Consider the following 12,022-nt stretch of genomic DNA (forward strand, 5'->3'; position numbering starts at 1 on the left):
TTTTGGCTCTGTCTTTTCTCTCCCGTCAAGTGTTTTCATTACATGAAGAAAAGCAATAAAATCCAATGACAAAGAAATAGGTGACCATATATCCCATAAGGGGAAAAAACGTTTTGCTGTGTTCACACCGAACAAGTGCAGGGTGAATTAAGGACAGAGTAGGCAGGCTCAGCTGCAGGCATTTGCTATGGAGGGCTGTGACTAGATACCACACCTTGTTTTTAATGATATGCATGCCAATTAATCAGGCGCTATTGGGACCTACACCTCATGGACTGCAGTTCATTGTTCTATATAAAAGGGTATTTGGAGGAGCTAATGCATTTAGCAAATTCTCTGCTCCTATGTAGAACTGTTTTTAAAAATAAAAGCTGAGAAGAAGAACCAGTCCTTTAAAAGTTAAGCAGAGCAACACAAAACAGACCCATAAAAGCACAGGAGAAATGCAGTCTGTCTGCTCCCATTGCAAGGCAGCCTCTTGGCTGTGCTGTGTGTGCATCTTCATTTTAATTGAATCCTTTTGCTTTTTGCTAGAAAGTTCCCTTTTGATCTGCCTATCTTAATGAGGTTCACTTTGTTAATTCCTTGGCTGGAAAAAAAAATGGCCTTGTTTGTGACGAATCCCATGATTACAGCCAGCCTCAAGGGAAGGAAAAACTTTCTTTTCCTTCCTCCTTCCACTCTGCTAGTGATAAGAGTAGCCGAACGCATGGTAAAAAGCCCATCAAACCAGATCTGTAATGAGACCCAAATAAAGTCTTGTTAATAGCAGAAGAGAAAAGAACAGAGAAAACAGGTTTGTTCTGGAGTCTCCTTAAAGAGAAGTGGAGAGATCTTGTTGAAGTCACAGGGAAGTTTGGAAATCCTGGCTGATCACGAACAAAATGTGTTGCTCCCTTAAGGATGTCAAAGCACGATCTGCAGGCAGATGCTGACCGTGCGTTAGGCTCCAGGACGGGTGTTATCACTGACCAGTGATAATTGTATATATAATATAATCAGAGATAATTGTACTCAGCCATTCAGAGAGCAGCAGGCCGTCAGCATCATTGCAACGATCAGGATAGTCCAGCAGTCTGCTGCCCCTCCATCCTTCTAAAGCCTGGTCTCCTTAAGGTAAACAGTGAACAGGCCTGCTTTCTAGGCCAGGGTTTTGATTATTTTAAACATACATTTGTCATTTCTGGACACCCCGGTAATGATCCACTTATACAAAAATGTCTTTCCCTAAGTGTAGTGGTTAGGTGTGCAGGGACTTGGTTGTCACCGGGGTATGGCATTTGGGACGTGCGGGTCACCAGTGCAGGTCTAATGATGGCAAAGCCGTAGGCACATGGAATAAGTTTGGGGGTCTGGGTTTGGCTTCCCAGGAGCCTACAAGAGACTCCATCTCAGCTCCACGCCTCTGCTTTCCTTGCTGGTGTCCTTGTGCTAACCAGTCTATGGGAACTAGCCCTCTCTCTCTCCATCTCTATCTCTCTCTGTCTTCTGAGCAGGTCCCTGCATATCAGGGCTAAGGCAGGGGGCACCAGGATGCTCGTCTTGCTGCTGCCCATGCTGTTCCCACTGCGTGTCTTGGGTTCAAGGCTTTCTCCTGGGGTGCCATAGCAGAACCGTCTACCAGCACCGCATTTGAAAGGAAAGGGTCCTTTTAGCCAACCACTACTTGATGGCACACATGAGAAAAGGGTGATGGCATCAACAGGAGACTGGATGAGGTGTCTGGAAAAGCACAGCTCCAAACCAGGGTCTTCAGGATGCATCCTGCAGACTTAATCAGGCATTTCAGACTGGAGAGTCAGTAGCGCAATTATACAGGGTGTGTTTTATGGGCTTGGTGCTCTCTAACTAAAGCTTTGCCTGCAGTCAGGCAGGCATGACTGGGGAAGGTGCGTGCCAATTGCCCGAGGTCAGGTGGTCGTGGCAGGTTAGCGCATCGCACAGCTTGTGTGCTCTAATTTGGATTGAATGGTAATTACTTCTTGCCCAGTCATTTTCTTTTTGCCATCTGCTCTTTTACAGCTCTTAGTTATTACAGTCTTGGTGACAAAAGTCAGCATTACTGACACATAGGTCGCGGCTCTTTGGCCTGCAGGCAGGCACAACAGTCCTACCCAAAAATACAGCAGAAGCATTGCACTTTTTCTCATGATCACATTCATGTGGCCATTTTATGTTACCATGGGAAGGGTGTTTTCAGTTGTGCGTGTTGACGCTACACGATGTACTTTAGAAGTCTGTCTCAACATGCTAATGGGTATGATATGACATGCTTGTCGCTGCAGGAAGAGATCCGTCATGGGTTGTGTTGGACATGCTATGCTCTGTCTTCACTGTCAGCTGGCTGGGACATGTTTGCAAGTCCTAGCTAGGCAAAACCCTCATGCCACCAGCTGCATGCCTTTCCAGAGCATTGTCCTGTCTGCATTTGGAAAGTGGTTTCTTGCAGCAGGGTCAGACAAGGATGCTCGTTTGCTCGTCTCTGAAATGCACTACCACCTAGCGGCTGCCTCCAAGTGGAGCACTGGGATCCCCCGGGTTATCTTGCCTGGCCAAAGGGTCACTGCTAATGTAGGCTGGATTTTGAACAGCCATTCAGCTACTCTTTTTTAAAGCACAGTTATGTTAGTAGTGCTGATGCTCTCAACCAAATAGCAGTAAACACTTAGGTATTTGCCTAGTTTTTTCCTTTTTGCTTCCATCACTGTGTTTTTCTCTCTCTGTCTCTTCCCCCACAAATAGTTTCCAAGAGCAGCCTATGCCAATAATGGATCAGTGCAATCAACAGCTTTGTTCTGTCTTTTCTTCATAGCTTTTTATTGAGATGGGAAGGCTTTTGGCCTCTGGCAGTTGCAATCCTGGAAAAAGATAGAGGGTTTTGCCTTTCCCAAGGGTCGCTGGATCTGTTGCACAAACAATCTGGCTGGTCTTCAAATAGCTCTTGTTCAGTCTGTCTAGGAGCCTGGTCAGGTTGCTTCTCCCTCCTGCCCCCGACTCCATTTTCAGCCACTGATTTCTATGGATGTGGATTAAACCTGTTGTACTAAGCAAAGCCAGGATAAAATACACTTAGGCTGGCAAATAACTGGACTGTTTTTTTCAGGGTTAGCATCCTGTCATTAGTCTGCCCTCATGAGGGAGCATTGCAACGTATCTCTGCAGCATGGAGGCTCTCTCTACTCCTTGCGTTTTGGGCCATTCCCTTTGCTTTCTCTAATTGCTGGAGGAGGCATTAGACACGCACCCAGCTGCCTGCCTGCCTGGCCTCATCCCAACCCCCTGTACTGACACTTCTGTATCTGAAATTTCTAAGTAGCAGCTTCTGCACCGCTTAGCTCAGGACTTGCAAATCTCAAGAGCTGGTTGCACAGGACAAGGACGTTCTCCTGTGGTAGCAGCAAAATGCAGAGGAGATGAAGAAGGCAAAATCCGGGCTGCAGTCCCAGGTGGGGCTCCTTGTCAGGACCCTGTCCAGAAGATTTAATTTCCGGAGGCGGGGGGTTTCTGGCTGGTCCTGGTCTGATTCATATCTAGGTCAGGGCTTGAGGAGCTGGCTGGAAGGGGAGGTCACAGGCGTGTTGTGCTGCCCTTCTTAGTTTAGGAACATAAAGGTGGAGCAGACAGCTAGTCCTTTCCCAGGCTCCATCCTCCTCTGAATGCCTCAGGCTCGCTGATGGAGGGAATGATGCTCTGAAGGGGGAGGAAATCTGGCAGCCTGAATGCGCTTCATGGCTCCAGTCTTGACTAAAAATAATTGCTCTTTATGAACATTAGTTAATGAACAACATGCAAAGCTTCCTATTCCTCCCGGGGGGGTGGGGAGGAGGAGACAATGAGACACGGAGAGGAGCTCTAACTTGCCCAGGGGGAGGCTGAATCAGCAGCAGGAGCCACGAGCATTGCCCAGGAGTCCTGACTTGCAGTCAAAAGCTAAAGAGGGCCGCCCCTTGCTGAAATCCCCGGCACATGTTTTTCTGACCATGAGTCGAGTTTTGCAAGCTTGTTTACCCGGGGCCTTAAGGAAAAGAGATGAGGTCGCTCTGCCTGCAGCAGTCATTCGAATGGCATGCAAGGCTGGATGTGCAGCAGAAGTGCGATGAGCCCGCCACTCGGGAATCAGAGTGATGACAGCAATTCAATTCCTGTTTAAACCGTCCTCTTGGGCTTTCCCTGTGAGAAATCCTCCAGTGCTTCATCCTCTGCATTGTCTTAAATGACTCCATCACTAGGACTGCTGCTGTGTCCCTCTGGAGCCAGAGCCGGAACTGAACAGAGATCCCTTGGAGCTTTCCCTGTGTCCAACACACTGCATCCTTTTTGCTCAATCTCCTTACTGACCTGAACCTACTTTGAACACTGAAGAGATCCTCTGCTTTAAATGGTTGCATTCCCCATCTCATGACTGATTAGCCACAGTCTAAATATTTGATGACAATGAATTGCTTCTAGTCATTGCAGATCTGCATTATTACAGCTGGAATGGACATGATCTGAGAAGAAAAGACTGCTTTCAAAGAAAAGGTCTCAACATGCAGTACATGGACTCCTACAAGTTCCTCCTGTTGGAAAACCCGGGTGACAGAAGGTTGCCGGTAAAATTACCAGACTCCTGGCAACTGATCAGAGCCACCAAAGGGCTTAATGTCAGGGCTTGTTACCTTAATTTGGTTAATTGTGGAGCCAAGTACGGCTAAACAACCAATTTACATCAGAGCTCAGGGGCAAAGCCAAATTGTTGCCTACAGAACAGCCCTTGCAGCCAGCGTTGTTAACAGGGTATTTGATGTGCAGGAGAATAGGCACGTGTGTGGAAATGGAGTGCACTGTGCATTGCAGTGATGTTCAGCGGGGACACTGCTGTATGGGGGGTGGGCACTGTTTCCCCTGGCAGTCAGAACTGCACATTTAGACCATTTCATGAGTTACAAAACATCCAATAGCTTTAGTGTGCAGCCCTTATGATAAAAAGTTATAAGATGCGTTGCCTCTCTGTATGGGACAACATTTCCTGAATCTCATCTTAAAAGCCCTTATAAATGAAGGTTGTTCACAGAGCGGATATAGTCTTGGGCTTGGCCTTTGTGGGAAAAATGACTCGGACCTCTCTGATCTGCTAGTCAGAGGACAATCGTTATTACCCGCCATATGTATAATATGTTGCCTGCCACATCATTGCTGAGGTTTCATCATCCCCTGAGGTCTACTGCTGTTGCAGCAGATTGGGTAGGACAGGGTTTTGCCGTGGGGTAGGAAGAAGGAGATTACTCTGTTGCAGGATGCCCTCCTTATGTGTTCCTGCCATTGCACTGGTGTAGGGTCCCCCAGGCAAGCAAAGCCACAGGGAATAGGAAGCTTTGCATGTTGTTCAGGATTCCCAAGTCCCCTGGTCTTTTAACAGACCCTCTATAGCTATCCTCATTGTACAACCGAGGAGAAAGAAGCACAGAGACATTGAGTGGCTTGAAATTTGCAGAGCTTTTAATGGACTCAAAGGCCGCTTCTGTCTTGGGATCTCATCTCCTTCACTGTTGCAGTCTGTTCCTTTCTTTGCATGCTTCTGAGCTTCCCACCAATTGATGCAGGCGGTCTTTGTTTTAGAGACTCGCGGAACCGCAAGGGAAAGGTTTGCACACCTTGGGCAGGGAGCGGAGAGCCCCGGTGTTGCTCTTGGCAGCCTCTCCAGCATGCTGAGGAGGAACGGGGCTCCTATCCTGAACTGGGTGTGGGATCAGAGGGACTAAAAGAGAGGGTAGAAAATAGGGGCCGCGGAGCTGTGTGCATGGCATTTACTTTCATGGTGCACGAGTGAGGAAAGCAGAGGGCCTGCAAAGACCTGTGTGCAGGAAACAGGAGAGAAGGCAGAGAGCTTTCCAAAGTAAGACCCTCCCCACGCATGTTGCTGCTCAGAGCTCTGGACAGATGTGCCTTGCCTGCAGCATGGCAGTACCCCCACACGAGCCTTTCCCCTCCTTCTTATTTCCATCACTGCTGAAGTAGCAGCTCCTGTGCTAGTGGCACGTGGCAATGCTCCAGCACTGGCGTTTCAAAGCGTGCGCGATGTACGTGCTCTGGCAGGTCTGCGCACTCTGCGTGGTTTTACAGCGTCCTATCTCTCCACCACTCCTCATCCACCCTCCTGAGAATAATGAAACATTGTGCTTTGCTTCCCTTTCCGTGCTTCAGTGCAGCTTCCGTGGCGTGCATCCTGCAGCTTGGCTTGCTTCGGTTTGATTGAAAGAGCCAGGCCTCTTGATACAAAGCCAAGGTGTTTGTGCCACACAGCATGGCACCGAATCTGGATTTGAGCTAAACAGACCCTCCCTTGCGCGCAAGCTAAAGCATCCCACAGTTCCCAGGCAGGGATGTTTCCTGCACTGGGGAGAATGGATTTCAGGCTGGGGTCTGCAGATACCTGGTCCCCTGGCCGTTGGTGTGAGAGGGGCAGCTCTGCTTGTCCTCAGGAACAGCAGCTGTTAGAGGTGGAAAAAGCAGAGCAAAACTCACAGAGTGTTTTTTTTTTTTTTTTTAAAATGGAAAGAAAATTTTTCTTCTTAAGGACTCTGTTACAAGTATAGCTGCCCCTCCATAGGAAATGAGCTAGGGTCTGGGCAAGAGTATGATGTGTAAAAACAAAAAAAACAAAACAAAACCCCCCAGCCTTCGAATAGGTTATCATTTGATGCTCTCTGGGCTTAGCGATCTTGTTGCTATGTGTGCAGGCAACACATGCAAATACATGCCTTGCCCAAGGAAGGACTTCGCTTGGCTGGCAGCGGTCCTGAGTAGGCAGACATTGGGCACACAGCCACATTACTCTAGCCTCCTTAGCCAACGTTCAGCCCTTTCCAAGTGATTTGACTTGTTGCGCTCCTCAGAAAAACAAGTTGGGATAAGGACAGCACACAGCTAAAACCTCAGATAGCACTCAGAGGAACTGGTTTGACCTACAGAGCACAGACCAAAGCATTTCACCCAGTCATTCCTGCCAGACCCATAGTTTCTGGCTGATTTTAAAGCCTTCAAAAGCTGGAGGATGCCCCCACATCTCTTGGTGTGTTGTCTCAATGGTCATGCTCACCATTACAAATCCTACCTTCTTTCTACTATAGACTCTATATGGGAATGACTTCAAGATGTATTAAGAACTGCCCATCACTTTATTTATTGTCTCTGGAGGTTTTCAGCGCAGTGTGAAGATTGTACAACTCAACATTCAAGCCGTGACTTGTCCAAGTTGGGAGAGAGCAGGGTGAAGTTTGGGGGGACGGTGCTTAGCAATCTGGTATCCTCAAGAAGAAATGCTGGAGAGCTGCCGAGTTCTCCTCAACACCGTTTCTTTGTCACGAGGGTGTTGGGGAGGGGGAGCTGCTGTGCTTTCTGCTGCTGTGTATCCAGGACCGTGTTGCCAGCTCTGAATAACATGTTGCAGGGGTGGAAGAGATTAGACCAAACACCTTAGCAAGAGCAGGCTCAGGTGGTGCAGCCATCACATGGCAAGACCAAAGGAGCACTCGATGCATATGCCAGGGTATAATTGGCTAAATTGTCAGTGAAGATGAAAGAGAGGTAGGAGCAGGGCAGAGACGTAAGGGGAAGGAGACAAGCATGGGGTCGGGCAGAAGGGGAAGTATGTGTTTTCTCATCATTAGAGGGCATGTAGTTGGGCAGCTGGTCCTGGCACCGACTTAGAGCACAGCCCACCCTGGGAAGAAAATGCAGAGCCCTTGCACCAGAGAAAAAAGCCTTCCTTTCTCAGCGATAGCATTTGCTGGATACAGAAGTGGCTGAGCCCAGCAATCCCTCTGTCACTTTGGTTCGCATCCCATGGTCCTCCTTTTATCCTGCCTCTGTAACCGTGGTGCTGGTAACAGCTGGGCACTGCAAGGGAGCTGCAATTTTGCAGTCCAAAGAAGGTAGACTTTTTACAGAAATACCCTTTCTTCCCAGAGATGAATGTGGTCTGCGGTGTCTGGAGGGTTCAACCCCGAGCACTGCTGATTGCCATGTGATACAGTTGCCTGCGCGATTAGTGCAGATCCGTGCCCTAAGAAGAATCACATGGGAGGCAACGGGTCGAGTCAGATGCTAACGTGCCTTCCCAAATCTTGCAAGGCTCCCCCCTTCCTTCCTCACAAAGGAGAGCACTTCTTGCATTGAAGGCTTGTGGCTTCCCTCACCCCAGGTCTGGAGTCAGGCCCGAGATCAAAAGGCACGAAACAAAATAACAGCAGAGCTTTAAAGCAATATAAATAAACGCCGTGGCTCTGTTGGAAGAGATCTTAGCAAGTGTACAATCAAGTCTCCCTTTTCTTTCAAAAGCAGACAAATAACAGGAACCTCTAATACTCAGACCCCAAAGTACGTGACTTCCCTTCCCACCATTCTGCTCAATTGGATTGCTGGGGGAACTGGAGGAAATCCGTGGCTTTTATCAAGAAAAAACACTTGTTGGTGCAAAGATGGTGTTGGAACAACACTGGTGTGTGAGAAGGGCTCCAAAGGGCTGTGCATGGAGAGGTGGCCAAGAGACTCTCTGCTACCGGGGGAGCCAACACTGTAGGGAAGGGAGAAATCCAGCTTCAGTCAGCTGCTAACTTATCTTAGTGGGGTTTGAGCCTGAATCCTCTCTCTAGCTTGCTTTGCCGGCAGGCAACAACCCTATGGAAACCAGAACACGCTGTCCCTAACACAACCGCCCAGGCCCCGACACAACAGGTGTTCTCCAACAGCTTCAGCTCAAGGGTTTCGTGGGACTGTGCCTTCAACGCTTGCCCATGTCAGCCTGGGAAGGCCTGTGCAATTCAGTATGGCCAGCTCTTACATCTTGCAATCTTTGTCCCTTTTTTTAAGTTTATTTTTTCTGTTGTTGTCCTCTTTAGGTAACGTGTCCAGCCTGAAACCTGAACACGCCTTCGAAGGCACCAAAGTAGATGTGGGGAACATCGTTTTGGCTTTGTACAGCGGCCTCTTTGCCTATGGAGGCTGGTAAGATGCAGGCTGATTTCTTGTTGTCACAGTGCAGCGCCATTCCTTGTCTCTGGCTCCTGATAAGAGTTTGTATCCCCAAGAGGACAGTGCCATCACATCCTTTTGTCTGGTGGCAGTCACACTGGGGTCTTAGCCTGCAGGGGAGCAGTAGGTGCAGCTACAAGGAAGCACTGTTTTTTAGAGCATTTAAAACAAGGAATAAATGTAGGGGCTCCCTGGAGAAATGCCCAAGCTATGTGGAGAGGGGGTACAAGGAAAACCAAGAGATGCATTTTTCTATCACAGCCCCCCTGAATCTTGTGGTACCCCAGCTGAGACCCCCTGTTTTAGTGGCTTCTTTATTCATGTCTTGTTGCTCTTGCATGCAGTGCAAACAGAGGGCTATTGCAGTCGTTGTTGTCCTGTCAATGTAGCAGTGCTGCTAGCTGTCCCGACATGCACAGATCCATCACATTGTAAGCAAGCCAGCTGCACTGCATGCCGGACTGACGGGAAACACCTGTTTCAGGTCTCAAACCTCTGCTGTAGAACTGAGATGCAGGATGCCCTCCTTAGGTGCTCCAGAGCCCTTTGATTACTACAGGCATCTCCACCCGCGTGTACACAGAGTGTGTGTGTGTGGGGGGGGTGCTGTTGGATTCATTGTCATCATGTGCTGCAACCAGAATTAATCTCATCTTTTTTTTTTAAATTGCAGGAATTACTTGAATTTTGTCACTGAGGAGATGATAAACCCCTACAGGTATGCATGCCCCGTGGCGACTGCTTGGTTAGGGATGAAAACTTACCTGTGGTCGACCTTGGTGTGAAGCTGCCTTTTGCATGCAGCAAAAATATGTTACTAACCATCCCCAGGAACAAGATTTCACTTGAAGAAAAAAATGAGATCTCGGCCATGGGCAAAGCCTGATAGATAATGAGATTTGTTTTTTTGCTTGTGGAAGGAGGACAAAAAGGGAGTAAAAATGCAAGTCAGTGCAGCAGCCCTGTGGTAGACCACAGTGGAAAGTCCCAGTTCCTCACCATGGCAGTCCAGCATCTGCCCACTGTGATTTACTGGTGGGTGGAGGAAAGGTGTTCCTATTCCTTTTGGTGTTTTCTTGCAGTTTTGTGAACTACATGCCACAAAATATCCAGGGGGACTCCCACAGCGCTGCTATTTTATTTCTTACCTAAACAGCCACCCCCTGCGCAACCAAAGCAACAGGCCTTTCTGTCCCTGTTTTGCTTATTCCAAGATTGTACGAGGCTGACCATACCACATGGGAAATTTTTTGGCAAAACCCAGATTCTGGCTGTGGGTTCAGTTACATAGGGGGCCAATACCTGCTTGACCCCTGCAAGATCAGATTTGATTACCCTTTCCTTGGCGAGCATAGTTGAAAAGGTATTTGCCGGCTGTAGCGATCCCCTCCTTTTCCAAGTGCAGTCACAGCATTTGACTTCCTGTGGCTTTGAGCTGCACAGCTCAATTATATGCTGCATTAGGAAGGGTTTTCTTTTTAATTATTGTGTGTAAACTGAGTTAACTTCTCAGAAAGGGCAAATGTGCCTCTACACAAGCCTCTTTGTGGCTGTATTCTGGTTGCATCCAAGTGTATTTCCCAGGGGCTGCAGTGAGCTCTTTGGTCTTAATGTGCTGACTACCAGCTAAACCCCTAATCTTTCTGTCTCCCTTCTAAAAGGCCACCAGCACACAAGTGCTTATTCTCACACCAGGAGACTGTGCAAGTTTTAACATGGCGAGCTGGCATGAGGCATGCCCTGGGTCTTTGAAGGAATTGCTTTTTCAGTAAACCTGAGCACTGCTTGCTCAGCCACTCGGTGTCCTTTGCACAAACTTCTTCCCGCCAAGTCCCATTTCCTGCCACTCCTAGCTCTGCCTCCTTGCCATTCGGGTGGAATCATGTTTTATTTTGATGTTTTCTACTCCTCCATGGAGAGCAAAATCAAGATTGGAAGCTGGGTGCTCGGCAAAGAAAAGCAGAAGAATTTGTGGCACCTTTTTAAGCTAGTCTAAAATCTGTTCAGAAAAGCTGACCTTTGCAAGAGCAGTTTCCTTCCCTAGCACACACTGTGCCTTGAAATACGTCTCTTTCTGAACTACGGAGCCCTGGATCCTAATCCATCATTATGATTTTCACTTTCCTCTCAGAAACCTGCCATTGGCCATCATCATTTCACTGCCTGTAGTCACCCTGGTTTACGTATTGACAAACTTGGCTTACTTCACTACACTGTCGACAGAGCAAATGCTGACATCAGAAGCCGTGGCTGTGGTAAGATAAAGCATATCCAGAATGCACCCATCTGTTTTCCTACACTGGCTGACCCAGTCTTGTAATCTCTAGTTGCATCTCCTGATTCATTCAGCACTGTAAGCATGGCTGCTTGCAAAAACATGATTTTTTGATAGGCAATAAAGAAAGGTTTTGGGGGTGGGCAGAGTTTTCCCAAAAGGTACTGAGTTGGAGTCATCATAGAGGAAAGGAAAGGCAAGCGTTTAATAAAATGGCACTGTTGTTCATGAATTTTCGGAGGTGCTGCCGACAGCTTAACTGAGCATGGGAAAAGGTTGCTACCCCCATATTAAATCAGGCTATTCTTGCTCAGTTCTTTTTTTATTCATTCTTCCCATTTTTTTTCTAGTAAGTACTACTGTAGTAATTAAAATCACAGTGCCAAGAGAAATCCTGGAGAAAATGCAGCCTTGAGTAATCTCACTAGCTTAGGACAACCAGGCCAATTGGAGAGGAACCCTTCAGTCCGATATATATTGGTGTTTGTGGTTCAGTAAGCGGCTCCCTTCTCTGAGTTTGTACTGAGGATAGTACAGGCACCAGCTCAGGTTGCATTGCTTTGGAAATAAATCAAGAGAACGATGCTGGCATGGAACTGGATTCATCCAGCGGTGGTTTAGACTCAAGTCAGGTTGTGATTTCCATTCATCTAAGATCCTACATAAATCGGGGTGCCAACTCGAACCATATTTGCTCAGGTGGAATCCTGCAGTTTCTGTCTGCTCTAGAATTTT

At 47.8% G+C, this 12,022-nt stretch overlaps 1 protein-coding gene across 1 annotated transcript in view; it reads left to right on the forward strand.

Moving 5' to 3' along the window:
• Positions 1–12,022, forward strand: part of SLC7A5 (solute carrier family 7 member 5) — a 49,546-nt gene that overhangs the window by 22,279 nt on the left and 15,245 nt on the right. Inside the window, exons 3-5 of the mRNA XM_090062440.1 lie at positions 8,880–8,985; positions 9,686–9,730; positions 11,144–11,267. Of these exons, the coding sequence (XP_089918566.1) occupies positions 8,880–8,985; positions 9,686–9,730; positions 11,144–11,267 (275 nt within the window). The remainder of the gene's footprint in view (positions 1–8,879; positions 8,986–9,685; positions 9,731–11,143; positions 11,268–12,022) is intronic.

The sequence above is a fragment of the Crocodylus siamensis genome, chromosome 9 (genome assembly GCF_052110815.1).
Source record: "Crocodylus siamensis isolate JL-2025a chromosome 9, ASM5211081v1, whole genome shotgun sequence".
NCBI classification, from domain to species: Eukaryota; Metazoa; Chordata; order Crocodylia; family Crocodylidae; genus Crocodylus; species Crocodylus siamensis.